This window comes from Porites lutea, chromosome 12 (assembly GCF_958299795.1).
Source record: "Porites lutea chromosome 12, jaPorLute2.1, whole genome shotgun sequence".
NCBI lineage: Eukaryota > Metazoa > Cnidaria > Anthozoa > Scleractinia > Poritidae > Porites > Porites lutea.
In genome coordinates this window covers 994,226-1,020,434 of record NC_133212.1, presented here as the reverse complement: position 1 = coordinate 1,020,434, position 26,209 = coordinate 994,226, and the positions used below count along the sequence as shown (strand labels likewise).

At 39.0% G+C, this 26,209-nt stretch overlaps 3 protein-coding genes across 3 annotated transcripts; 2 read left to right on the top strand and 1 right to left on the bottom strand.

The window, feature by feature from the left end:
- Positions 1 to 3,275: 3,275 nt before the first annotated feature.
- On the top strand, positions 3,276 to 4,716 carry LOC140954085 (uncharacterized). Its single transcript, XM_073403487.1, has one exon. It carries the CDS (start codon positions 3,623 to 3,625, stop codon positions 4,193 to 4,195), a length of 573 nt encoding a protein of 190 aa, XP_073259588.1. The 5' UTR covers positions 3,276 to 3,622; the 3' UTR covers positions 4,196 to 4,716.
- Positions 4,717 to 4,867: 151 nt separating this feature from the next.
- On the bottom strand, positions 4,868 to 9,938 carry LOC140954086 (mitochondrial ribosome-associated GTPase 1-like). The gene is made up of 12 exons (XM_073403488.1): positions 9,798 to 9,938; positions 9,639 to 9,702; positions 9,069 to 9,177; positions 8,746 to 8,829; positions 8,317 to 8,379; positions 7,789 to 7,885; positions 7,284 to 7,345; positions 7,138 to 7,177; positions 6,803 to 6,859; positions 6,459 to 6,540; positions 5,981 to 6,072; positions 4,868 to 5,632 (listed from the first exon to the last, which is right to left on the bottom strand). Exons 1-12 carry the CDS (start codon positions 9,928 to 9,930, stop codon positions 5,532 to 5,534), a joined length of 984 nt encoding a protein of 327 aa, XP_073259589.1. The 5' UTR covers positions 9,931 to 9,938; the 3' UTR covers positions 4,868 to 5,531.
- An 82-nt stretch (positions 9,939 to 10,020) lies between these two features.
- LOC140921845 (dystrophin-like) lies at positions 10,021 to 26,186 on the top strand. Its single transcript, XM_073371844.1, has 26 exons — positions 10,021 to 10,149; positions 10,316 to 10,376; positions 11,552 to 11,613; positions 12,581 to 12,655; positions 12,986 to 13,196; positions 14,263 to 14,348; positions 14,463 to 14,542; positions 14,619 to 14,696; positions 15,077 to 15,188; positions 15,572 to 15,626; positions 15,726 to 15,765; positions 16,428 to 16,499; positions 16,666 to 16,814; positions 17,187 to 17,261; positions 17,481 to 17,555; positions 18,208 to 18,246; positions 18,880 to 18,904; positions 19,715 to 19,806; positions 20,070 to 20,277; positions 21,631 to 21,832; positions 21,894 to 21,988; positions 23,043 to 23,547; positions 24,246 to 24,341; positions 25,136 to 25,215; positions 25,367 to 25,434; positions 25,685 to 26,186. Exons 1-26 carry the CDS (start codon positions 10,134 to 10,136, stop codon positions 25,716 to 25,718), a joined length of 2,691 nt encoding a protein of 896 aa, XP_073227945.1. The 5' UTR covers positions 10,021 to 10,133; the 3' UTR covers positions 25,719 to 26,186.
- The last annotated feature ends 23 nt before the right edge of the window (positions 26,187 to 26,209 follow it).

Genomic DNA, 26,209 nt, shown 5'->3' with positions numbered 1-26,209 from the left:
TTGTCGTTAATCGGGCGTCAGCCATGAAATGTTCAGCGAAATACTGTGCTGACATCATTTCCTCGCGTCATGTAAAGAAAAGCGAGAATATTTAAATGGCATATTGTAACAAATTAAACACACCCTTGCTCATTTGAAGCTTAGACTGCGAGCAGTCACTTATTTTTCTTTGCAAAGTTACTTCACGAGTAACCTATGGAACTCCACGAGTAACTCATGTCGCGATCAACGAGGGCGTAAACTGGGATAAGAGCTAGACGGATTTAGCCGGATTTTAAGAGAAAAGGTGGACTGCAAGCAGTCTTCAAGTTATTAAAGTTAAGTTAAATGTCGATGTCTCATAGGGAAAACTCAAGGTTATCACTACAATTGAAGCTCCTTTAACTTTAACATTAACATGAACACAAAGCCATTAACTCGACACCAGCCGCACTACGTTAACACAATAACCACAAAGCTCTGGCTACCACAATGGCCTTTTTTGAAACATTTACTGGTATTGTTACTTGAAACTTCCAGTTAATGGCCACTCTTGCTGACAACTAACCGCCACCATTTCATTGTGCTAAATCCTAGTATATTTTTCAATGATAACCTTCACTCTGGCCAACCCTGTTTTTGGAAAAATACAATTTCTCTTTTTTCAAGGTCCGTTAACAACATAGCTAACATTTGATGACCATAAATCTTCATAATAAGACAGTAAATTTAATCTAATTTAATTCTTTGATTAAGGGACGATATCATACGAGCCCCCTTCCTTTTACACTGTGACCACCAAATGTACTGATCATGGCCACTGTCAATAGATTGACCAGGTGATCAAGTGTAACTATTTAAAAAATTAACAGACTGCTTGCAGTCCTCCTTTCCTCTTAAAATCCGTCTAGTTCTTATCTCAGCCAGCGCGATGCAAAACCACGACGTTATGTTACAACAAGGGATTGGGATGACCTTATCATGATGTTACGCCCTCATTTATCGCGGCTCGCTGCTTGCGTGCTTGGGTTTATTTCGAGTACAGTAACTTTGTAAAGAGAAATAAGAGACTGCTCGCAGTCAAAATACAAAATCAAAGCCGATGCAACCTTTTTCTAGGGAACCCTGATATGGTTATCGGGGATAAATAGAACAAGAAGCCTCTCGTGAAACGTAGCCCTTGACATGCCGCACCGCCCTCCTCCCGACAAAGGACGTAAGCTTTTGTCACGCGTCGGTCATTGCAAAATTGTCTCAAAATCAAGAACGTACTTCGCACATGACGTTGTAGGACTCTAAAAAGCAGCTCCTGAGAGAAGGCAAAACTTAACTGGACGGGAGCTAAATTTTATTACAGACTTTGTACGTGTGCTTCATTAACTGCTTAGTTTTCAGCTCTGACCCGGGTAGCTCGAATAATGGTTCTCACCAAAGGGTTCACTAAATGGAGACCATAGACTGAATAAATTTCTCAGGGTTGTAAAATTGCTTCCCTAAATTTTTCAGCGATCCAAGCGTCTCTTGTACATTTTAACTTTGCCTACACTTTTGTTCATTTATTTTTCCTTTTTTCTTTTTGAAGACGAGATCATGTGTTCCTTTGTTCTCGCCAAATGTAAGCGAAATTTTCTCCTCAAAGAAAATCTTTACTCTGATGAGAGGCAATTGTTTTAACCAAAAATACTGGGGTCCATAAAAAAAGTCGTGAGCAAACATTAGAAGTATCTTGACCCTGACAAGTAAATCACTTCAACGTACTTACCAAATGATTTGATGTGACCAACCAGTAATTCGGTGAAGCTGTGATCGCTTTAGTTATTACGAATTCGAAACTATGGAGCACCTGTGCTCTTAGACGATGAGGTAAATAAATTATTGTATTGTATTGTATTGTATTGTTGTAGACTGTGGGCGGACATCAAAGACCACGGGGCGCAGTAGCTTTTTAGTCGCGGAACTTGTAAGCTGTCTTGTTTCACACTTTTCTCTTTTAGGCGGGTGGGGGCTGGGGAGAAAGAAAAAGAGAGCGCGGGGCGCCTTTTCCCCCTTTCCATCGTCCCCCGCGCGCTTGCTATCTTGCGATTATTGCTATTTATTGGGAAACCCCAGGGGGAGCCTTGATCATGATAGGAGGAGATTGCCATCTTCCCAGCATGCCTTGCGCCTATTTCGAGTTGTTTCCGGTCCGTATGATGAAAACATAAAATTTTACTTCAAGTTTCGGAGAAATTTTCGCCGCTTTAAGGATGAGATATAGAGTGAAAGTAGGTCTTTCCGTGATTTCTCATATAACGTGCAAGCATTTGCATGCAGTACCAAGAACGAGAAGTCCAAAGGCTACTGCAAAGCTGATTTAAAACAACGTATACTGTTTTTTATAACAATATTTCGGCTTTGTCAGGTTTACAGATGTTACTCATGGATGCAGTGGCCGATACCAGCACAGGCAGAGCAGGCAGCCCAAGCTCATTATGAGAGTTTCAAATCATTTAAAATACTAGTCGCCCCATGTAAGGGAATTCTGATTCTTGTTCAATCTGAAGTCCAAGAAATCTTGCTCGTGGAATGAGGAATCGTGGGCTTTGGAGTCCGGAATAAAGCTCAAGGAATCTGGAATTCCTCGAAGAATTGTACTCTTCCAGAGACAAAAAATAACAAATCCAGCCCTGGAATCAGGAATCCTCGGAGTGGTATCCAGAATCTTGGATTCCTTTACATGGGTCCGGCTAGCCTGCAGAGTAGGCTTTTTTTTTAGCGAAAGCACGACCCAGACCCGCCATAATGAAATTAAGCAATTGAAAAATCACCAGGTTACATATGTGTGGCCTCGTATTGCGTAATTCTAAAATGGCAGCGGAAGTTTTCGGTACAATATAGTAACCAGTCAAAAGTATATCAAAACAACTCGGTTCACCACCTAAAAGAAAAATTGTGCAATAGCCCAAAAATAAAACTTTCGTAACTAAGCGCCCGAAACTGTCACCTTGTTTGTTTAGCTGCAACCAACCAGTTAATCCAGTCATCAGGCTTGCAAGTGCAGACATGGGACTCACTAGGGTGGTGTTAACAAGTAACTTACGTTGAGCTCTTTAATTTTTTTGCGGGACATTACACAGCTTTGTGTACTTCACTTTGAAAAAATGTATATATTTAATTTAACGAAACTCAATAACACTCTGAGCCGGTTTGCCTTCTCATAGCAAGAAATTCACCAGTCGTAGCTGCTTTCCTCCACCCTACCCTGGAAAGTATGTAAATCAGTTCTAATCAATTTTGCGTGGCAAAAAGCACGCGCGAAAAGTTGTCCGTTTCACAGTTGTCTTCGCTGCGGTGGAGAGAGAAGGAGTTCGTTTGTTGGCTTCTGAACACTGTTTTAGCCTAAACTACAGCGATTTTACCTTCCTAAATGAGCGAATTTTTCGATGGTAATTGCGAGGACGACCTGGATGGCAGTAGTGGCTTCAGGGGAATTCTGGTGCTGCGAGAAATCTTTCAAGTAATTTTTGACGAGGGAAGCTAACTCAGGAAAACAAGACTGAAATTGATCGTTCTTCGCGCTATATTTTTAGCTAGCGGAGAAGGAATTGGGATAAAAACTGGGACTGTGTAAAACTCGTTTTAAGAGCTCAAGTACTAAATACAGATGAAGAACCAAGTCGCCAGTCAGATTGGGATGGAAGACGAAACGGAAAGCTGCTTCGCTTCACCGGGATCCATCTTCTCCATTGTCGACAACATTCACTGGGCGATCGCCAGCGCTAGACACAACAAAGCTTATGTTCTTCGATTTGTACCTATAGTTCAACGGATCACCAAAGTTCTGAACGGTGCAGATGTTAAGTTTATCCGCCAAGCGGAATTCTACAGCGACCTGAGGGAAACTCTGTTCAAGATTGAAAGCCACGTGAAAGAAAACTCCACGCGTGGGAAATGGATGAGCAAGTTGTTGGCGAAGAAGAACCAGAAAAGTGTCGAAGAATTTGAAGAGCATGTTGAACATCTAATTACTCGAATCGTCTTCTCCTTTGCGCAACGAGTTCAACTACTGAATATGGCTCGCCAAAAACGACAAAGAAGAAGGGCCTTATCGGAAATTCAGGAGGAAGACGAATCAAGCGAAACACGTAGCAACGGGACTGCTTGTTCTAGCTCATCCTTCGAGGAAGAGCCATCCAGTGAAGAAGCATGTCAAGAGGAACTTACAGGAGAACGTTAAATTTCAAGGTCAATGCGCTGATAATCTAAAGGCATGAATCAAATGACATAAGAAGTGTTTAAGAGATGGGCGTCGCGGTTTCTCGGAATCATTAAACATTTCTGACTTTGCGGTAAAAATCCTTGGTGATTGAGCTTTCTAAACGAGAAGCTGAATAGATTACCATATTATTTATTATATAAACCAAAGGACGCTTTTTCGAAGTCACGTATTCGGGTGAAATCTAAATTAACTTGGAAGGGAAAATAGTTGTTGTACTTCATACCCGTGCTAAACAGAAATGTGTGTCTATTATATAGTGCGTGGTTATCATTTTCTTTAGGGTAAACAAGTAGGCTCTTGAAATGTAAATTAGCCTCTCTAAAATGATGAATCACTTATCTTTATTTTGAATATTTTTGTGGGGGCTCACAGCTGTATAAAAAATTGTGAGGATATAAAAAAGTTATTTGAAGCAGTTATATTTAAACATTAATCATGGGAAAATGATACACAATAAAGTTGAATTCACTTGCTTGGCATTCAGGTATTCAGCCAAACCCTTAACATAATCCGCTATTTGGATGATAAATACTGATGATAAGCAATTATTATCGCTATTTCACCCATCGGGTATGTTTTTTCATAATGTTTGGCCATGCTAACAATGGGAGGAACCAAATAATTTGCCTGACTTTACAGTGAAATACTGTTAAAATCTTCCTCAAGGAAACCGTTCACAAAAGCAATGGACTCACACTACAATGAAAAAAGCTTTGGGCTGTATGCAGGTGTCTCTCTAACAACAAAATGGGAGACATCAGGAGCAGAGATGTCTGTTCACAGGCTGTCAACCAAGGGAACAAAAGTTTTGCTCAATTTACCACCCTAAAATAATTGATAACCTGGTGTTTCAGAATGCTGGACTTCTTCCACACTGATAGTTTGTATGTGGCATATCACATGCTAAACACGCCAACATTGCACCTCAAGGAAACAATGGAAAAGAAACACTCTCACATGACATCACAAGCTTGTCACACCAAATGGCTGAGCAGTTCAAAATTATGTTTTGCTTTCCATTGTGGGTGGGGATGGGGGATAAACCTTGCATCACATTGTACAAAAAGAAGTATGGATATAGTGTAAAAATTTCTTCTTTACTAACAATTTTATTTACATAAATTTCTTTTATATACAAAACTTGAAAACAGACAGATGCTTTGTAGATATTCCAAATGCAGTGTCAAGGCCTGAAAACTTTGAATGTTGAAAGATACTTGTTCATGCCAAAGTTATGCTGTAATTGTCCCATTTTCTCTATTTTGCGAACAGATAAAGTTCTTTTGACTGAGTGTCATCTCTCTGGTAGTTCATCTAGCAGTGTGCTACCGAGGAGTCCTCTTCTGAATCTTGAGATGAAATGAACATGGGCTTTTAGATAATCTGGCGTTCTACCTAAAAGGAACAATATAAATTATATATAGGATGAGTGTTTTACTTTTCCCAAAATGCGACATTCCAGTTGCCACTTTACATTCATTTAACATGTTTTAAGTTTCCAACACATACTTCCACAGAAAGGATGGTTGTAAAATAAGATATTACCAAGGCCCTTCTAGCAAGGGGAGTACATATGTCCGAAGTCTGAATTTTAAATATGGTTTTTTGCATTTTGAGGAGTAGGCAATGTCCCTGTTGGTATTTAAACCATCTATTTTATTTGTCATCACTTCATGTAGTCTCATGTCACTGTTTCAAGGCCAGGTCACTTGTGGAAATTCTATCCTAACAGGGCCCCATTACCTGATCTTGGTCCCTGGAGCTTCACAGCAAGCTGCCTCATGACAAAATCAATACTATCACTGGGGTCTGTGAGACCAATCATATCAACATATCTAAAATAAAAACATTATGGTTACTTGGCTAATAACTATAGCAATGCTATATAACATTATTACCATTATATTAAGATATTAATACCACTAGAAAGTCAGCTAAAGTGATAAGAAGACTGTCTGTAACAAAAGATGGTTCAAACTGATTGAAACTCTTTCTAATGGCCCTTATTTTGATTTGGCAGCAATCATAGTACAAATTTAGATGCTGGTTTGTACAATGTTCACTAAAAAAAAATTAATGACATGAATACACATGGAATTCCAACTGTCATGCCACCATTGTAGTACAAAGTATCCAAAGGATCCATAGATCTAATGTCAACTAGTTGAAGTTGAAAATGGATAGAAATAAATAGTTTAAATAGTTCTCATTTATAACTCACTTGAAACACTTCTGTTTATTCAAAGTGAATAACAGATAGTCAGCAATGAGATCTTCACCCACGACATGGTCTTTAAAACATCCTGCAAAAGAAATACAAGTAATGTGACACTTTAAAATCAATGTCTTAAGTTTTTTTTTATTGAGTCAACTACTTATGTAAGTTCATTCCACAATAACAAAACAACCTGTTTAATTTTCCACATGATCTAATTGCAGCCAAGAAAGCATGCACCTTGTAAAAGGCTTTATGGTTGACAGAACACTTTAGTTCAGCTTAGAAACAATGTAGAAACGTGTCTTGCTAATTTTTCACAGACACTTTAACAGTAATAAAAACAGTACCGGTTAAAGCCAATTTCATTCCCACTTCTGCTGTTGGTATGTACGGAGCCATGATACCTTAAGGAGATGAAAAAAGCCATACATACATGTTAATATAGCAATCAAAAACTGTGTAACTGTAGCAGGTCCCAGCTTGGTTTTTTCAGTACATTCTACAAGTGTTTGCAGTTTATTGCTGCTTTGCACATTATGTCATGGCAGCCAAACAAAAGCGTTTCTTTCCTCTGGGAACTAAACTTCATTTTCATGTAAATTATATAATAAACGTTTATTGCATTGGCCACCAACACGGCCGCCTTTAATTGCGACATGGTTGTAAACCAAGAAATTTCTACCTGGCGTATCATACATGTATGCCATTGGCTCATCACAAACCTGCAATATATAACACATAAATTAAATATGAATTAAGCTTGAACATTCGAAGACCATTTTATAAACTGTTCATGTGTGGATTAATGTAACATCAGTAAAGAGTTACCTTGATTCTATTTTCAATAGATGTGGTTATCCCAGGAACTGCTCCAACTCTGGTAGCTTTGCCTGAAATACATAAACTATAACATGACCAATGATTACAGAAATTACATCAACAAATTATTACAAATCAAAGAACCAGAGTTTCAAGAATTGACATTACAGTTGAGAAAGAGAATAAAAACCCCATAATCATGGCAGGACAACCTTAACGGGTACAGCAGTAGACTGCAATTTGGGAGGTCGACAATTAAATTGTCGACCTCCCAAATTGCAGTCTACTGCTGTACCCGTTAAGGTTGTCCTGCCATGATTATGGGGTTTTTATTCTCTTTCTCAACTGTAATGTCAATTCTTGAAACTCTCTTTTGATCCCTGGAATAGTTTGTGTCTTAATATAACTGAGAGATGAAGGTATTGTCTTTGCTCTGCAAATGGCTAGACCTTCTTGTGGCTTGGATGACAGCATAATATGGCAGTCCCTTCTCCAGTAAAAACATTGCCCATACCTTTCTTCATGTATTTTCTTCTCAGTGCATTGACTAATGAAGACTTTCCAGTATTTGGTAAACCACAGATTAGAATGTTGTAAGGCTTGTCTGGTTCCTTGAAAGAAAATTGTTTAGGTTTAATAAATTAATATCAAATAGTAAATGATGTACGCGGGTAAATAAACTTGACAAATTGGCCAACTTCCAGTGCATTGGTCTTCGAAGCTCAGCGGGTAGAGCACTACTGTGCATCCTGTTGAAGCACTGATATTTTCTCCAGTTTAATTTGCAATTAAACTGTTTAAATTGCAATTACTGCTGCGATGATTATATTTTCATTTAAGTTTGTAATCTTGCAGTTCACATCATCTTCATTCAATAATATGATAAATTAGAATCTTTTGTGCTTGTGCTTCCAGTGCATTTGCATAGCACATGTGACCCATCCCTAACAATGCTCTATATTCTTCATCAAACAAGATCATAAAGACCTTTGGTGATATAACGATTTAAAAAGTTTAGAGTAGATTATGGAATCACACTTACTGGTCTGATATATGTTCCCTCATATTCTGCATCCTTTATAGCCTCTAGGGCCGTGGGAATTATCTGTTGAGACAATAGAATTCTTTGCTTACTTTTTCAATGATACACACTCTATTTCTTAGAATAAGTCCCCCTCCCCCCCCCCCCCTCCTCCCTTTTAGCACCTCTCCTCCCAGGCGTGGATCTAGGATAAATACTGACCGATTTCCTAAACAAGCACCAAAGGTGCAAGCTCCTAGCGGGGTCTGGGGGCGGGCTCCCTCACTAGTAACATTACCGCACAAAACAGTTCTTGGTATACAATGATTTCACCTGAAAAAGCAACGATTTGATGGGATGTGCGTGATGAAATCTGCGCCCTTAGATATTCATACAGGGAGTTCCCCATTGTGATAGGTGAAGAAGTAGAGTTGCCTAGACATGCTTTACCTTTCTGATACTATGATGATACTGTGCTTTACTGTCAGTAAACATTGCTCTGATACCGTCATCTTCCAGACATGTAAGGATATCCTTCAATTCAGATAAAAACATGTGTATAATAAAAGTCATGGTCATATTATTATTATCATCAAACAAGTCCCAGCCAATTAGCAGAGCAGGGAATTAGGCAATTAGGATAAAAGTCAATTAAAATATCCTATATGCAGGTTCTCTTTGTGAATTTTACCAGGGTGTAAGTAAATCCACTATTTCCTTTCTTACTATAAAACACAAAAAACATGAGGCTCCAATATTTCAAAATATTGTACCTGTTTCTTCTTCGTATTTCCTAAGAGATCTGCCTTGTTCAGCACCAAGACATGTGGTCGGCCTTGTAATTTTTCTTTTAACTTAGGATTTCTTCCAGAAAAGGGAATTTAAGTGAAGTTAAGGAACAAGGATTTGGGTAGCACAAACAGTACCTTGAGGGAAAGATCTGTAAACATGACTGTTTAATACATGTAAATATGCATCCTCCAAAAGATCAGTATGGGTCGGCACATATATACATCTCGAATAGGCTTTACAGCTTATTTATTGGTCCTTTACTTTGGTAAGTGTACATCTTTGATGACAATTACTGTATTGTTCTTTATTGTAACCTCAGGTCTTAAAAAGTGCAAAAAATTACTGTTTGGAAACTCCATTACATACAGGTGATCACACATAGTACTTTAAGTCAGCCTTGTTTTCAGGACGTCATCTCCTCCACCCAGAAGCGGGCTGAAGGAGGGGGTGGGGGTGTTGCGGGGTGGGGGGAGGGGGTTGAGTTGTTCTAGCAAGTTTGCATATAATCGCTTTACTTTAATCATACAAATTTTTGCACTGAAAAGGATATTCTCGCATCATGAACTTCTATAACACAGTCGCATTTTTGTAATCGGAGTTGCATCATACGTAAAGCTGTAACAAATATATCAACAATGAATGAGTTGTCATAATGGAGATTGTTTCCTCAGTGTTATCGAAAATAATTTCAACAGCGCTGAGTGACAGACCCTTTGCCATGTGTCCTGGGAACCACTTGAGAAAAACACTGGGATGGAAGTCATTTGGAAGGTGGAAAGTTGGTCGAAAACTTGAGTTTGCCAGCCACAACTCCGCCCGACTTACGTACGGGCTGACCGCCATCTTGGATTACCTCTGACGAGCGCGTTGCATTGTGGGCATGTTTGATTTACCGCTGAAGAATCCGGAAAGACCGCAGGCGGATAAACAACGCTTGAATTCCGCAGGGCTAACAGTGTCGATGCAGATGTGGTTTCAAAGCGTCGTAAACAACATATGAAAGTATTTTAAAACGTTTAATTTACAGCTTGAGAAGAGCAAGGAAAATGCCAGGAATTACAAGTGAGTTTTCGTTGAGAAGCATAAAAATGAACGCGAGAAATGCAACAGGAATGTCGCTATATCAGTAACGTATATATATCAGTGGCGTCGTCCTGAGTTGAGTTTCGAGATTATAATATTTACTCTTGGCATTAAGGGTTCTTTCTATTTTCCCTTTTGACGACAGGTATTTTAACAGACGGCTGGGAACGTTCTGAAACAACCAATGGAGTTCCATATTATATAGAGTATGTACAACAAGTAAAATTAATATAAGTCAAAAATATGACCATGTTGTTTATAAAGCTTGGTTGCATTGAGGGTTTGTGTGTTTTGGCAGCCACTATAAGTACATGTAACCTTACCTATTTTGCAGTAAAGTATAAGAAACAAAGACTTAGTTGTCACTGGTCTATATGGCAGTATGAAGATTTCGGTATTCTACAACTTGTTCTTGGTAGTTTTTTAGTAGTAATATTAATAGAAATTTGCCGTTTTTATCCTACAGATGTTCAGTCGTCTGTTAAGTTCATCTAAATGATGCACTTAACAGAAGATTTTAATGCCGTGAGACGTTTAATACGTCTGTCTTATTTACCGTTTTTATACCAGAAATTAAAGTCGTCATTAACGACTTTAACGTCTGTAGCGTATAAAACAGCTATTTACATGGAATATTTAAAGTGATAGTAAAAGTGGTTATAAAATTTAAAAGTTGAACACACTATAATCATTAAACTATTATTGCACCTGTCAGAGCTGGGGGATTGAAAGCGTAAACCCAGTGGGTGTGTGATAATAATTATTTCAGGGCTCAAGCCACTTTAAGTTTCCCCTTCCCTGAGAACAAATGTGTATCAAATTACATTGTACCATTCCAAGAGTGTATTGCCAGATCGCCGATCTGATGTATGTGAAATACAGTTTGAAATTCATGTTACCATGATCGTAACCTGTGAGCAAGCTGTCCGGGGGACTCTGGCGGGGGATGGGAAAAGGAAGGAGAGCTTGGAACTACATCTCTGAAATTTGAATATCTGCATTGAAAAAGTCAATGCGAAATGATGATTGGTGGAGATGACATTAGTAATGATGTCATCATCCTTAATTGGCATCTGTTTTTCAATGTTTGTTAACATGCGCGCTCGGTTCCGCTTCGCGCTGATTGGTGGAAATCTGACAGCTCAGTCGACGGGGAGCCACAGGAGAACTGGGGCTGGAATTTAAATTGCAAGCTCTCCTTCCTTTTCCTGCCCTGCCGCCAGTGCGCCTGGAGAGCTCGCTCTCAGGCTATTGTTATTGTGTCTAGGGGGACTGGAAGCAAATTTGAAGGTAATCTCAGTAAACTAGAAAATTATAATACACTGTGAGTATTTATAATAAGCTGTACCTAATGAATAATCTCACTATTTTCTTGCTACAGCCATGAAACAGAAAGAACTCATTGGGATCACCCAGACATGATCAGTTTATTGGAAGAAATAGGTATTAATTTTGATCCAGGCTGAAAGTTCCCTTGAATATTATCTCCTGTTACGTTAGCTTAGTACATTTGTACTCTAAGCAGGTCCTGGCTTCCGGATAAGTTTGACAACATACCGTAAAATTCCGAAAATAGGCCCCTCCATGTATAAGCTCCTCCAAATATAAGCCCCCCAAACTTGTAATGCAAAAAACCCTTCATTTAATCCCCCTCCGAATAATACCTCCTGGGGGCTTGTACTTGGAAATTGCCCCCTAATATTAAGTAAAACAGGGTTCGCACAGTCTTGAAAAGTCCTTGAATTTTAGGGGAAGTCCTTGAAAAGTCCTTGAATTCCATTTTTCCTTGAAAAGTCCTTAAATTTCTGTGCAAGTCCTTGAAAAGAGCTTGAATTTTCTTCAACTTTGAATGTAGTAGCCTGGAAATAATTTTTTGATGTTTTTTGGTTGTCCAAGACAGGATATAAATCGTAGCTCAGTGAATGTAAAGGTCATTTACATAAAGTGCTCCATGTTTTATGCAATAATTAACTATCAGTTTAAGACAAGTGAACTGAAAAATGTAGAGAATTTGGTGAAGCAAACAGTTAATGCCTTAAAGTCTTATTAGAATATACTGGGAATATGCATTTTTGTACAATCTGTGAAATTATATTCCTAGTAGGTTGTCCTTGAAAATCTAATGTGGTCCTTGAAAAGTCCTTGAAAAGTCCTTGAAAAATGGTTGCAATTTTTTGTATGAACCCTGTAAAACAAAGCAAAAACAGTAAATTTCCTTCAAACTAGAAGCTAGCCCAATCAATTTTGAAATGCAAATTTCCCTCCGTACATAAGCCCCTCTGAATATAAGCTCCTCCAAAAATAAGCCCCTCAAAAAGGTTCTTTAAAAAATATAAGCCCCGGGGCTTATTTTTGGAATTTTACAGTAGCTTCATGTATAATAAATGATTTTTTTCTAATTTATCTGTAGAGAGTTTAAATAATATCAAGTATGCTGCTTACCGCACAGCCATGAAACTGAGAGCCATCCAAAAGAAAACACAATGTAAGTGATTAATAATATGACAAAATTTTAAATCATTGGAAAAGAAAAGGACATAATTTAAAGTATAATGAGTCCAATATGTAAGATAGGAGTGGGCACTTGTTTTTCTGCCCAAGTTTCTCACTAAATCTCTGTCATCATTAATTTATTCACTGATTTCACAGGAATCTTTCTTTTATTAGTAATTGCTACAGAATGATGAATTTATTTGTTAAATTACTAGTCCATTCTTCTTCAGTTTTATTTTTTTAATTTACCTACACTATGTAAAAGTTGAGATGACTTAATCAATTCTCTAATTTTTTTATTATTATTCTATATTTTGATTAGTATACATGGTTGGTCTACATGCCATCAAATCAACCTTTGATGACAATGGCATCAAAGACGGCTTTGTTGACGGAAACCTGTCTGTAGAAGAATTGATGACAATAATTACTGCAGTCTTTGAAAACCAGTCTGGGGTTCGTGGCACTAATCGCATTGACGTATCCCTTGGAAGTGAACTGGCTTTGAACTGGATTCTTAATGTCTATGATCCGTGAGTACAATATGAATTTAATGTCAGCATGCAAAAACAGCCATCCTTATTGTTCACCACCATAAGAGATGTTTTGTGAGTAATGAGAAGCAGTTATATTTGCAGGCTAATAAATTAAAGTACACTATTACTAATATACCGTAAAATTCCGAAAATAAGCCCCGGGGCTTATATTTTTCAAAGGCCCTTTTTGAGGGGCTTATTTTTGGAGGGGCTTATCTACGGATGGAAATTTGTGTTTCACACCCGATTGGGTTAGCCTCATAGTTTGAACTAAATTTACCATTTTTGCTTTGTTTTACGTTGTATTTGTGAGCAGTTTTTCCAAGTACAAGCCCCAGGGGGCTTATTATTGGAGGGGCGATTCAACAGAGGGTTTTTTGTGTTACCGGTTTGGGGGGCTTATACATGGAGGGGCTTATTTTCGGAATTTTACGGTAGTATCGATTTTCACGTTACAAACTAATTTTTTAACATCTTTTCACCTTTCTACCTACCTCTCTCTTTAGTTGTTAAGTTGTTTTTGTCTAAGCCACTTTATACAGTTCAATCTTCCTTCTTGTATGACTAAAGCAGGTGTTCTCTGCCCCTAAACAAATTATTGAGACCCTGTGCACAGCATAGCATATCAGAGATATTCTCTCCTTAACTCCCCAAAGAGTTGACCCTCTCAAGGGGTTGAGGCAAAGGGAAGACTAACATATCAGAATTCAAAGGAACAAAAGCTTTCCTATAATTAGAAAGATCTCTACATTATCTTTATTAATTTTATCTCCATAGCCTCATTTCTCTGTCAGTGAATGTTCTTCCTTCTTTAATTTGCAAATGACTGACAAATGTAGTAAATGACCTAAAAATGGATAATGTTGTCCAAGACTCTCACTAAGGGTTGGGAGCTGGGGATTTTCCCCAGCTAACTATTAACCAAATGAATATCCTTGCTGGTCAATTTCCTGCCTTTATACATGTATTGCATCGAAGCAGCAACTTGAAATCTTAGTGGCAGCCCTGATACTGGGCATCTTTAAATAATATTTATTATTTTTTTCTTTATTTGTGACAACAGGGGAAGATTGGGTTATGTGCCAATTCTTTCATTTAAAATTGGTCTTGTTGTGATGTGTTCTGAGAAAGTGCAGGAGAAGTACAGATGTAAGTTTCTTTTTATCAAAGTACAAGTAAGATTGATATAGTTTGTTGCCTGTAACAGTGCATGTTTGTGCTGATCGTATTTATCATATATTTTTTTCTTTTTTCGGTTTAAAGACTTGTTCTTACAACTTTGTAACAATCAAGGATTTTTGGATAGCAAAAGGCTTAAATTGTTCCTGCAACAGATGATTCTGGTAAGAAATAAAGAATTACATACAAAGTCAAACTTGACACACCTATATACTAAGTTCTCACTTACATTTTTGGTAGATTCCAAAGTATATCTACGAGAGTGCAGCCTTCAGTGGATCTAGTGTTGAGCCAGCTGTGCGAAACTGTTTTGAAAGGGTAAGTTTATAACTGTGGTCATATACATGTGTAGCCATGAAGTAGTACCCTTTAAGACCGGAATTGAGGGTCACCAAATGAATATGTGTATTTCATACCAGTGAGAATAACTGTCAGTTACACTGTTGATCTGTCAAATAACTTTCCGAGCATTTTTTCTTTTCATGCGAGCAGTAGACAAACCTGATTGAAGTGTTTCCTTTCTCACAAAATGCTGGAAATTTTTCTTTCCTTGCATGAAATCACATGCACAAAAAACCTTTACCTTAATGCATCTAAAGACTTAAAGACATTTCTTTTCAGACTGGCAGTACAATTTATTTGTCTAAATTTACGCTGTCTGTTAGTAACATTTTTGTGATAACTTTGCCTTACTCCAGGTGTCAATTCCAGAAAGAGTGTCCATTGAGGAGTTTATTGAATGGATGATTGCTGAACCTCAAACGATTGTATGGCTTCCTACGCTTCATAGATTAGCTGTGTCAGAAACAGGTTCCCATTTCTTATTTGTTTGTAATACTTTTTATCCTCTCAATTCAATTTACACATAAACATTGCATTATGCCATGCTGATAAGCTTAAGTTTGCAAAGCCATACAAACTTTAGGATGTTGACAGCTTCTGCCCATATGAGATCTTTGGTAAACAGATAATACACTGTAATACACTGTATACACTGAATACACTGTAACCTTAACCTATCTCTAAAAACACAACTTTGTGCCGATAAAGAAGTTCCAGGGCCCAGGAATACTAAACAACAGGAGGCGTATGATGTAGATTTCAGAATGTGTCTTGTTCAAACTCGCTTGTTAGCAGTGGCATTACTTAAATGAAAATCCTTGAAATGTAACAGAGATGTTGTTTCCTTTCAGTTAAACACGAGGCCAAATGTAATGTTTGCAAGATGTACCCTATTGTTGGCTTCAGGTGAGATGGAGTGACCTTACTTTTACTGTATGTGTTCATGAAACTCTGTCTATGTTTATGAAAAACTAATGTACAATGTTTGTTCAAATCCACTACCAGATATCGATGCTTGAAGTGCTTCAACTTTGATCTTTGTCAGGTGAGAGAATGCCCTTAAAAAATGGTAAATAATTGGAGACATGTTTGTCTCTTTATGTTAGATAACAATTTACAGTAATTCTTGTTTAAGTTTGAAAGTTTATATGTCATGTTTATTGGCTAGAACAGTGAAAACAAATCCAAACTGATTAGTCCATCACAACAGCCACAGACAATATGAACCAATCAAAACTAGAAGCATAACACATACTGTTCATTGATGCTAAGCGTGGGAAAACACTTGCGACCAGGACTTTGGCTTACTCCTAATTGGCCAAGAAATTGGCCAAAGACTTTTAACCCTTTAAGCCCCAGTATCCACATACAAATTCTCCAAACTGATCTCTATACATTTCCTTTAAGAATTAGTTGATAGAATTTAATAAAACATCAAGGCATTTTCTCTTTCGTGATCATTTTTTATATTCTCACAACCTTATCTCTTGACAATGTATGGATGTTGTTAGGAGAAAATTGCTGTTGGTCACTATTTGGGACTTAAAGGGTTAAGCCAATCAGAAACTCTGATGATGCACAAAACCTAATCATGATAATGGGGTACTTTTGACACCAGTTGACACTTACTGAACTCCTCCTTCAGATTTTCTGCAAACCAACTACCTTTGAACTTTCTAATTTGTTTGTTCTTTGTTTGTTTTACAGGGATGTTTCTGGTTGGGCCGTGTAAATAAGCAACACAAGATTGGACACCCCACTCAAGAATACTGTCTAGTGGTACGATATAATGATGCTATGATTCTCCCCTTTCCCCGGGCTGCTTCCCCCCAGTTCAAACATGAGCTTCAATTTTTACAAATGTAAATGGGTGTTTCAATGATCCAGGTACTGACACAGGATGAAAAAAACTAAGCATTTTAATTTTTTTTAAAATTTCAAACAGTCAACGCAAAAGGAAGACATCAAAGATTTTGCCAAAGTGATGCGCAACAAAGTGAGTAAGAAGAAGAAAAAGGCTCCACAACATCCCTCAAAAGGAAGGTTTATTCCAATTGAAATGGAAGAAGCTCCACCATCCGAGGAAGAGGATGAGTAAGTTTCAAGTTTGTGATTGGCTCAAAGAACCCACACGCCACTTTCTTAAGCAATCAAAGTGAAGTCAATTGAGACTTGCTTTCATTCGTTTTCCCAGTTTTTTGTGTTGGTAACAAAGTGCATGTTATTACCTCGAGATCTGATTGGTTTATTTGAATTTCTCGGCGTTTACATGTAAGAGTGGTAATTTGATTTTGATTTCACAGCACTTTTAAACTAACTGAGGTGGCTTATCAAGTTAATGTTTGACTAAGAATTGAAGTTTTGAGGTCATGGCATTATCTTAATTATCAGTCAGTCTATTTTGGGGATCGGCATCAGGGACTTCATCGCTTAAATGAAAAAAATAAATGCGACTTTAAATTGCAGTGATTCCATAGATGCCGGTACTCCAAGGAAAAGTCTCCCTGGAACACACAACAAACCGGAAGAACATACAGCAAGGTGTGCGTGACTTTGCTTACCTAAAGTTTTAATTTTTACATCGTATGCTATTTTCAGTCTTAATGCCATTCTTCTTCTTGCACATGGAAGAAGAAAGAGTATAAAATAACAATTTCTCTTGTGGTTCCCAATGACCTTAATACACAGTACACCCCATTGATTTAAAGTAATACTTGGTAAGCCTGTCTATATCTTCTTACATTTTTATGTGGTTTTCAGACTGCCACAAAGTGAGTTAAAAGAAGAAGATGAAGAACCAACATATGCGCAGCCAGTTAGAACAAGACCTGTCGTGTAAGAATGTCATGAAGTGTACTCTTGCTATTGCAATCTCTGGAATAGTACAAATGCCGTTCCTCTAATACCTTCCATTTTTAGTTGTTTATCTCACCCCCCCCCCCCCCTTCCTCCCTGCAGTGGGGAGTGGTGAGAGGCAGCTGTGTTCCCAGGCTAATAAATCAATCCACCGGAAATGTTTTTAGATAGTGGGTAGCTATTTTGTTTTCTTGTGTTAACTAAGTTTCACTGTAACTTTTTCAATCTTAGACCAGTCAACTATCAGCATCAAGTTATGATATATTTGACCAAGCAAATTGGTTGGAACTTGAATTTGAATGACCCAGTGCGAATTTGCCTGCAATGAGCTGAAAACTATAAAAGTAAATTGCTGTGACCAGCATGTTTTGAGGTGTACAGTATTGATACGAGGGAATGAGTTCAAGCTAATTCTCTTTTGGAATTCAACAGTCAATTCTCTCTTTATGAACATCTCCATAAGACAGACATCTTTTTAGAGTTGGTTCTTGAGTCCTTTTTCTGTCTTTTTCTCTCTCGCCAACACAGATCCGTCTTTGCTGTAAAGCTATTTGCACGGTCCATTGACAGACATTCCTTATTGCCATTAACGTTTATTCGTTTGTTTTTTTTTCTTTTTAACTGCCAACAGGAATGATGAACACCGTCTTATAAGGCATTATGCTAAGAGGTAATTTGGTACTTCATCTTTAGATACAGGTGGAAAGGGTCAAGAAAGGCTTATCAATGAATGTTGAGTGATTAAGAAAATAATGGTTAAAAAAAGTAGAAAAGTCCGGGTTAAAGCCATTAAAGATGATTAATCATTCAGTTCAAGACAAATCCGTGAAGCGTCGCACACCTGTCTCCCCAACTTCATAAACAGGATTCCCTCTCTTTCCTCAAGAACGAAGGAAGTGAGAGAATCCTGGGAACGAGGGTGCGGTAACCTTTAGATGGGTTGCACATTGCCAGGGCAACGTTCACTTATATGTCCGCTTACAGAGCATGTCCCTCTTACCCCGGCAGGATTCACTGCAAAGCGGGAGGTGTCGGGTTCGATAACCAGGGCCGGAACAATACTCAGGGTCTAGAAATAACTGAGAAATGAAGGTACTACTGTCTGCGCCCCACAAACGGCTAGACGTTCGCGTGGCTCGGATGACCACGTAAAATGACGGTCCCATCTCCAGTTGGAGACGTAAACATAGTGTCCTCACTTAGTACTTTCTTGCTAAATACATTGACTCTCAAATAAAGTACGTATTAAGTGCATTTCTAATTGTAATGGAAGTAATGTTTACTTTGTTATTTTTTTTTTCAGCTTGACTGGTCAACCAGATTCAACGGTAAATGAGATTTTTTCTCGCGTGCGACGAGAAGCATCGTAGGCCGACACGTCTTCGGCCGAAGGCCGAAGACACGACGGCGAAGCCGCGAGTTTTGTTATTGGTTAATTTGAGTTCGCTGGTGGGACTGGGTCATGGTCTTTGTCGTTTCAAATTGCTTTATAGGAATGTTTTGGGGACGCTATTTCATTTTATTGGCTATTACGACGTTGCGAAACAAACTGGGTACAAATTTCGTCCCCCAAAAATTCCCATTGAGGAAAACGACACACCACTCCGTACTCATGCGCAACCACGAAATGAAGAATGTTGGTCACCATAAATAAATTCAAAAGCTGATGCTTAGCGCTAGTCTCCTTCGCAGCCGGTTTTAGGGTCGTCACGCAATCAGAGCGTTGCGTGGTAACGCTAAAAACGGCTGTGAAGGAGACTAGCTTAGCGCTTGAATACTTTTGTTTGCAGCCATTTGCCCATATTACAAGCGTTTCACGAAATTCAGAAGCGAAATGATATCATATTCAGAATTCGCTTTGCTATTTTGGCGCATGAATTAGCAGTTTATTTAAATGGTCAAACAGCATTTCATGATTGTTCAACAAATTTAAAAGTTGAACCACATTTCATAAAGGCGATTTTAGTACCAGTGAAGGCATTCATCTCAAAATAGAGCTTCCAGCAACTAATTTGGTTGGTGTTGTTTTGCCATGGCGAGCCGCCCTCAGACGTAGCCTGTAAGTATCTTAGCTTGGTGACCCTGTGCTCAGACACTTTTTTTTTAAAAAAAAAGTCTACTGTATATCTTATTTTTAGTCTCCTGATGCCTCTCAGATGGCGAGAGACTTGGACAGCCAGGAGAAGCAAGATCTGGAAGATCTGATCGCCAGATTGGAAGATGACAACAGGTAGTTTAGACTTTATTAATTAAACGGAATTGGCTCATTTGAGACATTTTTGTAGAATTGGGATAAGCAGGGAAACCGGTGGGATTGAGAAAACAAAGATTAATGATGGTTGATAGGCGTGTTTTTCTGCAATTTTACTTTTTATATCATGTAAAACTAAGTCAAACGTGCCATTTAACCGGGGATTGAAAAGCATTCAACGTCTCTAATGTTTAGAGTGATTTTCGATTGTTTTTGTTTTGTTTGTTTGTTTTTTTTTATAGAGCATTGCTGGGCGAGATTAACACTATTCACCAGTTACAGCGCCACAATGAAAGCGAGCAGAGTATCGTGCCTGCCGTTCAAGAGCCCGCCAAAGAGGCCTTCTTACGTCATCAGAGGGAACGATTGGAGGCACGTGAGGAGGTCCTCGAGGAGCATAATTATCAGCTGCAAGTTCAGCTCCATCGTTTGAGGATCCTTCTACAGCAGGTACAGACACAGATTGAACTGCGACGCTCGCAACATTGGGTTTAAGTTATTTGTCAACGAAGAATAAAGACTTACTGTACATGTATATAGGAAAGGGCTCTGAGAGACAACTTGTTAGCATGAAGAGCAATAGTCGAGGTCTGGTTGTATTCTCGTGGCAGTTATTGCAGTCTCATTTCTTTCAAAATAGAGGGTTGTTTGGAGCGGAACTCGCGTTATTGTCAAAACCAAAACGAGGGTAATTGCTCTAGCCAATCGCATCAAACTTAAACAATTTGATCAGCTAATCAGAATGTGAGGCATGAAATGGGCGCCAAGCGCGGGAAAATGCTCAAGCAAGTCACGACCAGTTTTGATCTAGCTTCTGATTGGTTGAGAAAGTGGCATGAGTTTGTCAGCCAATCGCAAAGCATAGTAGTACATGACGAAAGCAGTTACATGGTTTAATTCTGGTGCTTAGTTCAGTAAAAAAAACTCTCCACTAGAGTGCAAAGAATGGTCGGTTTTTCTGAGAGAATATAGGAGATTTTGTGGGTTTTGCTAGTCTCCTTCGCATCCGGTCTGGCTGGAGAAAATAAAAATGGAAATTTAATGCCGTGATTATTGCTGTTAGCTAGAACGGTTAATAATTTAAAGCTCTTAACGATTTGTTAATACTGTTCGGACTCTTAGAAATGGAAGCAAAAAAGTTTCAGGTTCCAAAATTTAAATTTACTTAAACAAAATCAACTGCACGTAACCTTCATAACGACCGCTTAACTAAACAGATATGTAAATTGGACCACCTCAGTGAACTTAAAAAAAACTAAACCGTTAAACTTATAACTGTTATAATGAATTCGCGAAAGAAATTCGAGAGAAAGACATGATATCGGGCGAAGGAGGTGAGAGGCTAACCTCGGAACTCTTGTGAGTTCAGTATCCGTTGGGATCTGCTTTTCCGGTCCGGTCACCTAGAGGAACTCCCCACCCGGGTGTGGTTCCCCCTTGGGAATTTTCTTTCTCCCCGCACCTTGTCAGATCTTCCCCTCGGGATTTCCCTTTTGCTTTGTGGTCATTCTTTAGAAACTTCCTCCCCGTATAATTTGCCTTTGGAACTCATTTCCCCTGCTGCCTCCTTCCCCTGTATATTCCTATTCAAGCTCTTTCCTGAGGAACTCCCTACTTCGTAACACCATGCTTCGCTCTCGAATTTCTCTCGCATTGTTTCCTCTCCGCCTTTTAAGCAGCTGCCTAAATGATGAATTTGATAATTTCCATTAAATTACTTTAACTTTTGGTTGTAAAGTTCTTAAATCATTAAAATCTAAACTCCCTTAAAACTCGTGGTGTGGCTTCATTTGTTTACCTTAGGACGAGCGCACCCTCGCTAGTCTTATCGAAGAAGAAGAGAAAATGAAAGCAGTGTACGCGCGTGACCGCAGAGCAAAGTTACTTTTAGACGCTGAAACCAAATCACCTACGGTACTGCACATTTTTTTTTTTGTCTTCTTTTTGTTTTATTTCTGTTTTGCACCTTGCATTTCCACTTTTATGCAGTTATTCAACAGCCATGGTTTTTATTAGACGTTAGGCTCAGGTTAAGCTTCGTTTTGATACAATTTCCTGCTTTTCAGATGCATGTCGTATTGGTCTTGTGCTTAAAAAATATTTGTTCATGTCCACCCCAGCCTTGCAATTGAAGAGAGTTAGAGTTAGAGTTATTGGTAGGGTATAGGGTAATTCCTAGGCGAAAGAAAAATCTATAGAGTATGAGCAATCTTTCATTAGTCAACTTCATAGCCCTCCTTAATGTATCTTCATTGTTTTAATACTTGTGAGATTTAGATGTTCTTGAACGATATTGCTTATTAACGCTTTCTTTTGTTATTCATTATTTAAGGAGGAATTCAGAAGTGTAAAAATAACTTATGTTTTATTTATATATAACCGCCATCGTATTCAGTGTGTCCAGTTAAGCTGTTTTCAACAGTGAACTTATAAATATTGCTTGTGCTTCTGCTTAGCAATCTTCCTATAACAGCACATCGTCTAAACTAAAAATATTGTAAAAGAAGGCTTTGGAATTTTGTCCTATCCTGTAAGAGAGCTATACATCCTAGAGGTATTGCTTTTAAGCTTTAATTCTATGAAGTTACCAGCTTATATTGTTGAAGCAATATTCCATTTAGTCGTAAAAAATATTCAAACCTCGCGACAGGTAAGATTGTTAATCTATAAATGCAGATATTAAAACGGCGAGGAAGAGCTCGATCGTATGGCTTTTCTGCGTTTTCAAATTTAAAAATGCTGTGATTTTCAAACGGATACTACTCGCTTTTTGGAGTAACAGTAGTTCTGTCTGAAAACAAGGAAATGCAACGTTGTGGCTGTAGAGTAAGGAAAATGGTATTTGCAATTTTATTCAAATAACTCTTTGTTAACAACTAGAATTAATGCAAAAAAAATTGTCTTATTTTAATACAATAACCTCTTGCTGGGAATTGAATCGTTGAATTAATACAAAAATTATGTACTTTTAATCTTCTGTTTCCCTATTGTTGAGCATTGCGCTCTTCACCAAAGTACTTTTCGTTAAAAGATGGCGATTTCGTTGTAAGTACATGGTTAACGCATCTTGACTTCCCTATTCAATACTCGTTGTTGATAACTTGCGCTTAACGGCCTTTCTTACTATCATAAAAATCATAAAAATAGTTATGGAAGACAGGTGACGGCGTGCATGCACGAGTGTTTACTTAAACGTATTTTCTCTTCTATTTTAGGGTGATCTCTCACTAACAGTTTCCTCTACAATGAAATCAGTAGTCCAGTCTTCTCCTCCTGCGCGCACAAGTCGAACTGTGGCGGAAGCCACAAGTGCGGCTCCCCAGACGAACCACAATACGCCGACTCTAAGCTTTTCCCGCGTTCCTCAGCACGCTACTTATGTATCAGGAATTTCATCGCCTCACATTCCCACCCACACCTCAATTCCGCAAAACACCTTCCTAACACCTGGTCCTCCAATGCCAGCCTACCTCGCACAGTACTCTTTGACGCCTGGCGTGTCCCCTCCTTGGCGAAACCCTTTAATACAACCGCACAGTGGTGATATCCGGGGGAACTCGCCGAATACAAGCGCGACATCATTGGTTGGTCCTTTTGTTCCTAAAACGGCTGCTGAGTTAGGGTTGTTAGACCGACCGGTCAGCTCGACGTATGAAGGCATGGAGTTGAGTAATATTGTGGATAGAATGACCGCTGCCTTTCCCATGGACGTACATACGGGTATTTGATACCTCTGTTTACTTTTGTCTCTTCTAAAAGAATGAACACAAGATATATTTGAAAACTTTCAGTTGAAGAAAATTTATAGTCGACTAGTAAAAAGTCACACCTAAGGATTCCATCGACAGACTCAAAAGTAAGAACTACCTTGTACACCATAATAAACACGAGCACCAACGGAAAGTACTGCTCAGTAGCTGTCAGTTGATTGGCCACACTTCAGGATTTCAATCACAGACTCGAAAGGTTTCTCGTTGCTCCCAACCCAATCTGTCGCGGCTTCACTGCCCTCGCCCGCCTGATCTTGCAGGGGCGGATTCAGGATTTTTTTTAGGAGGGGGTGCACTCGTCTCTTGCTCAACTTCAACACCAATAATTTTTTTTTTTGCAGAATACCAGTCGTATTAGAAAACCGCAGGTAATCTCAGGGGAGGGTGCGCACCCCCTGCACCCTCCCCCTAGATCCGCCCCTGGCTTGTTTGCTCGCCGATAAAAACCTCCACGCTACACAGGCTAACAGCACCATAGTTAGGTTCTTCTCATTATCTTTTTTGAATAGTCGCACTTTAGGATTTCATCTACAGAATCAAAAGTTAGAACCACCTTTTCGTAGCAAAAACGCTACCAAAAGAAAGTACTACTCAGTAGCTTCATTTGATTTGCAGTACCTTTCTCTAACCCTTACTCTTGTTATTCAGACATGCAGGTGGACATTCACAACGATCTCTTCCTATCAGCGAGTCTCATTGGCGAAGCCATGCAGTCAATGGTCAACACTGTTTCCAGAGATATAGGTAAATACGTACAATAGGGCAAGCCTAGAAGCGGAGCTCCTGTTCATAAAGAACATGCGCTGAACACGAATAGCTCTTATTTTACAAGTAACAAAATTATGTGATTGCAGCAGCCTCCTGATGGGTTTAAGTTATCTTTGAAACTCCTGTGTTATCGTCGTTACTTTTTTTATCCTGTGTTTGTGTGTTATTTCTTTGGGCAATCTGTTTGTGCAACGATACTTAGGCAACCCTGTGTCTAAGTTTCTATTTTAGGAATCCTCTGTGCACGTCGTCACTCTGACCTCTGTGTCTGCGATACTACGCCTCCGTTGGGTACATCGCTATTTTGGGTACCCAGTGTGTGCGTCGCTGCTTTGTGGCTCCTGTAAGTCCGTTACACTGAGTGTCCTGTGCGTGTGTTGCCAAGTTGGGTGACTTGTGTGTGCTTTGTGGTTTAATCTCCAACTTTTTATAATAATGATAGTGACAAGTCTAAAGGCTGGCGACAAGAGGAGCCCGCAATCCTAATCTCAAGGTTGTTATTACGCATGCGTCGATGTATGTAGCCAGCATTCGTTTTGACTTCCACTAAGAATGAATGGAATGCACAGAACGCAATTTGATCACGGGCGTTTGGACTTGCTATCACTCGTAATCTGATCACGCGTGTTTTGACTATCTCTCACGTGAAACTTACGCCAAGCAGAGTGATGGAGCGAAAGAGTTTTGACCTCTATTATTGTAGCCCCACTCCGTAACCTTTGGTTATTACTGGTAGTTACATGAATGCTTGTTCTTTGATATCTATACAGGTGCGAGAAAAGGGGGGATAAATTTTGTAGACGCCCCAATGTTTAGAAGAGATCCTGACGAGCCTGATTTCTACGGACAGGTTAGCAAATTAGCAGAAAGGTTTTAATTCATCCGTCTTTTGTGCATAATCAAAGTAAGCCAACCACACCCCAGTTAGCCAATGCGCTTTCAGAATTCCACATAGCGTGCGAAGTTGGAATATTCATGATGACTGTACCATTTTTCATTAGGGCATTTCCGGTTCCGGTGAATGGCCTAGAGAAGACCTCGATGTGAGTAGCAGACATTCTAACGACAGGTATGACAATCAATTAGTGGCTGTATTTCAAATTGTTCCTCCTCCTTATTCACCATTTTCAATTGCAACTGCTGTTTCGACAACCGTTCTCGCAAGCAGGAACCTATACTTGCACAGACTTTCAGAAAGTCTAGCAGGAACCTAAAGGATGATTGTTTGTTTGTTTGTTTTTTCTTTTTTTCCGTATAGTCAAACATCACTTCGTTGATGTATGTATTTGAGTTTATTGTCATTCTATTTCTCTTTTTAGCAGTACCGAGGGATATGAATACGGACCGCTTTAACTAGAGCGCATAGATTCCTGTGTAAAGCTGGAGAAAGTGGGTTCGATTTTGACTGGCCTGTACAAGGTAATACCTGGCTATGGAGTGTGCTTGAATTACCATTACCTTTGGTGGTAAGCGACTCTGAGGTTTTTGATGGCGGGAAAATAGACGCTGTGGGGCTAAACCAGGCGGCGGGAAAATAAAATCTGTGAGGCAAAGATCCGTGGCCGGAAAAAGGGTTCATGATGGTTGCAAAATGGAAGTTGTGACTTTAGAAAATATAGCGAGATACGTCTGGAAAGCCGCGAAGGAAAAGAGGTGCACTTCATGATGGGACTTGTTCTCACCTAGGCACGTGCCGGGAAGTGACTGAAAACGTGACAGTTGAGGTTCATGATGGCAAAAAAGCCGTTTCGTTGCGCGCAGACAGAGTTAGAAAGAGCTGATCCTTTATCAAGGCGCTTTACATGTTGTATGTTAAAATAATAGAGGCCTTGTCCCAGTTTTGT

What these genes read in the sequence shown, in the direction of transcription:
- LOC140954085 (XM_073403487.1), top strand. Translation starts at nt 3,623, where the DNA reads ATGAAGAACCAAGTCGCCAGTCAGATTGGGATGGAAGACGAAACGGAA.
- LOC140954086 (XM_073403488.1), bottom strand. Translation starts at nt 9,930, where the DNA reads ATGGCGGTCAGCCCGTACGTAAGTCGGGCGGAGTTGTGGCTGGCAAAC. An exon ending in ATAGAAGTTCATGATGCGAG is followed by an intron (nt 9,178 to 9,638) that starts AATATCCTTTTC and finishes TAACTTCACTTA; the next exon opens with AATTCCCTTTTCTGGAAGAA. An exon ending in AAGAAAATACATGAAGAAAG is followed by an intron (nt 7,346 to 7,788) that starts GTATGGGCAATG and finishes TATGTATTTCAG; the next exon opens with GCAAAGCTACCAGAGTTGGA.
- LOC140921845 (XM_073371844.1), top strand. An exon ending in CCGGAAGAACATACAGCAAG is followed by an intron (nt 17,262 to 17,480) that starts GTGTGCGTGACT and finishes TGTGGTTTTCAG; the next exon opens with ACTGCCACAAAGTGAGTTAA. An exon ending in AGCAGACATTCTAACGACAG is followed by an intron (nt 25,435 to 25,684) that starts GTATGACAATCA and finishes TTCTCTTTTTAG; the next exon opens with CAGTACCGAGGGATATGAAT.